The 1,084-nt window shown below is 34.8% G+C and overlaps 1 protein-coding gene across 1 annotated transcript; it reads right to left on the bottom strand.

Annotated features, from left to right (window-relative positions):
• Positions 1–280: 280 nt before the first annotated feature.
• Positions 281–841, bottom strand: LOC131642063 (uncharacterized). The gene has a single exon (XM_058912350.1). It carries the CDS (start codon positions 839–841, stop codon positions 281–283), a length of 561 nt encoding a protein of 186 aa, XP_058768333.1.
• Positions 842–1,084: the final 243 nt, after the last annotated feature.

Here is a 1,084-nt window from a genome sequence, read left to right as displayed (position 1 = left end):
TTTTTTACCCCATGTCTTTCCTAATATCTTCAACTTTTAATATAAGAATCACACAGACCAATGTGTATAAAGTGTTTCTCAAATCCCAAGAGGCTGTCAAACCACAATAATATAATCCTACAAATGTACACCCTTTGTTTCTCACTAGAATTTCTGCCTTATGCACCACCTGCAACTTGTGTTAACAATGAATAAGAATAAACCATATTTATAATTGACAAAACTTTAATGGGTGTGATATATGACCCATTATCAAAAAAAAATTTGAGAGGAAAAACACTTACTTCATTTCATTAGCAATAAGAAAATGTATACATATTGGTACATCGGTAAAAACTTGAAAACTATCAAAACATGTAGCCGCCCGAGCCAAGACATGAGCAACTTCATTAGCTTGTCTCCTAATGAACTTAACATGAAAGTTCCTAGACAAAGATACTAGTAAAAGCTTACATTCAAAAGTAATAGCACCAAAATCCGTATTGTTAGGATGACTTCTATTCACATTATCCACAATGTTTTTAGCATCCAATTCAAAATCCACACTATCATAACCAAGCGCATGCACCCATTTGATAGAAGAAAGTATTCCCATAGCTTCCCAAATTGCAACTTCAGTGATATGAGAGAACCACTCCGTCCTGGATGCAATAAATAAAACTTTGTTGTATCTAATACAAGCACCAATACCCACTTTATTGTTAGAAAAATAAGCGTCAATGTTGCATTTAAGACGACCACCCGACGACTTACTCCAGGAAAGATCAACTGAAGTATGAGTTTGGGGTTTATTAGAATTCCTTGTCTTCTGGATATTTCTCCATCCGAATAATAAATTCATAGCTCGATTACATATGTTATCTTTAGATTCTTCAGTTTGGCTCCATATCAGATTATTTCTGCACTTCCATAAACTCCACAGAATAGTAGAGAAAGTGGCTTGTTCCTATTGGTTGGCAACCTGCAAAAAAGAGAACAAAATCGAAGCAACATGTACTTGGGAATCTTGCATAAGATGTAATTTTGACCATAATCCCACACTTCCCCAACACTCTATGCTTTTAGAGCATTGAAAGAAAAGATG

The sequence above is a fragment of the Vicia villosa genome, unplaced genomic scaffold (genome assembly GCF_029867415.1).
Source record: "Vicia villosa cultivar HV-30 ecotype Madison, WI unplaced genomic scaffold, Vvil1.0 ctg.004442F_1_1, whole genome shotgun sequence".
NCBI lineage: Eukaryota > Viridiplantae > Streptophyta > Magnoliopsida > Fabales > Fabaceae > Vicia > Vicia villosa.
This window is presented reverse-complemented; position numbering and strand designations above follow the sequence as displayed.

What these genes read in the sequence shown, in the direction of transcription:
- LOC131642063 (XM_058912350.1), bottom strand. Translation starts at nt 841, where the DNA reads ATGAATTTATTATTCGGATGGAGAAATATCCAGAAGACAAGGAATTCT.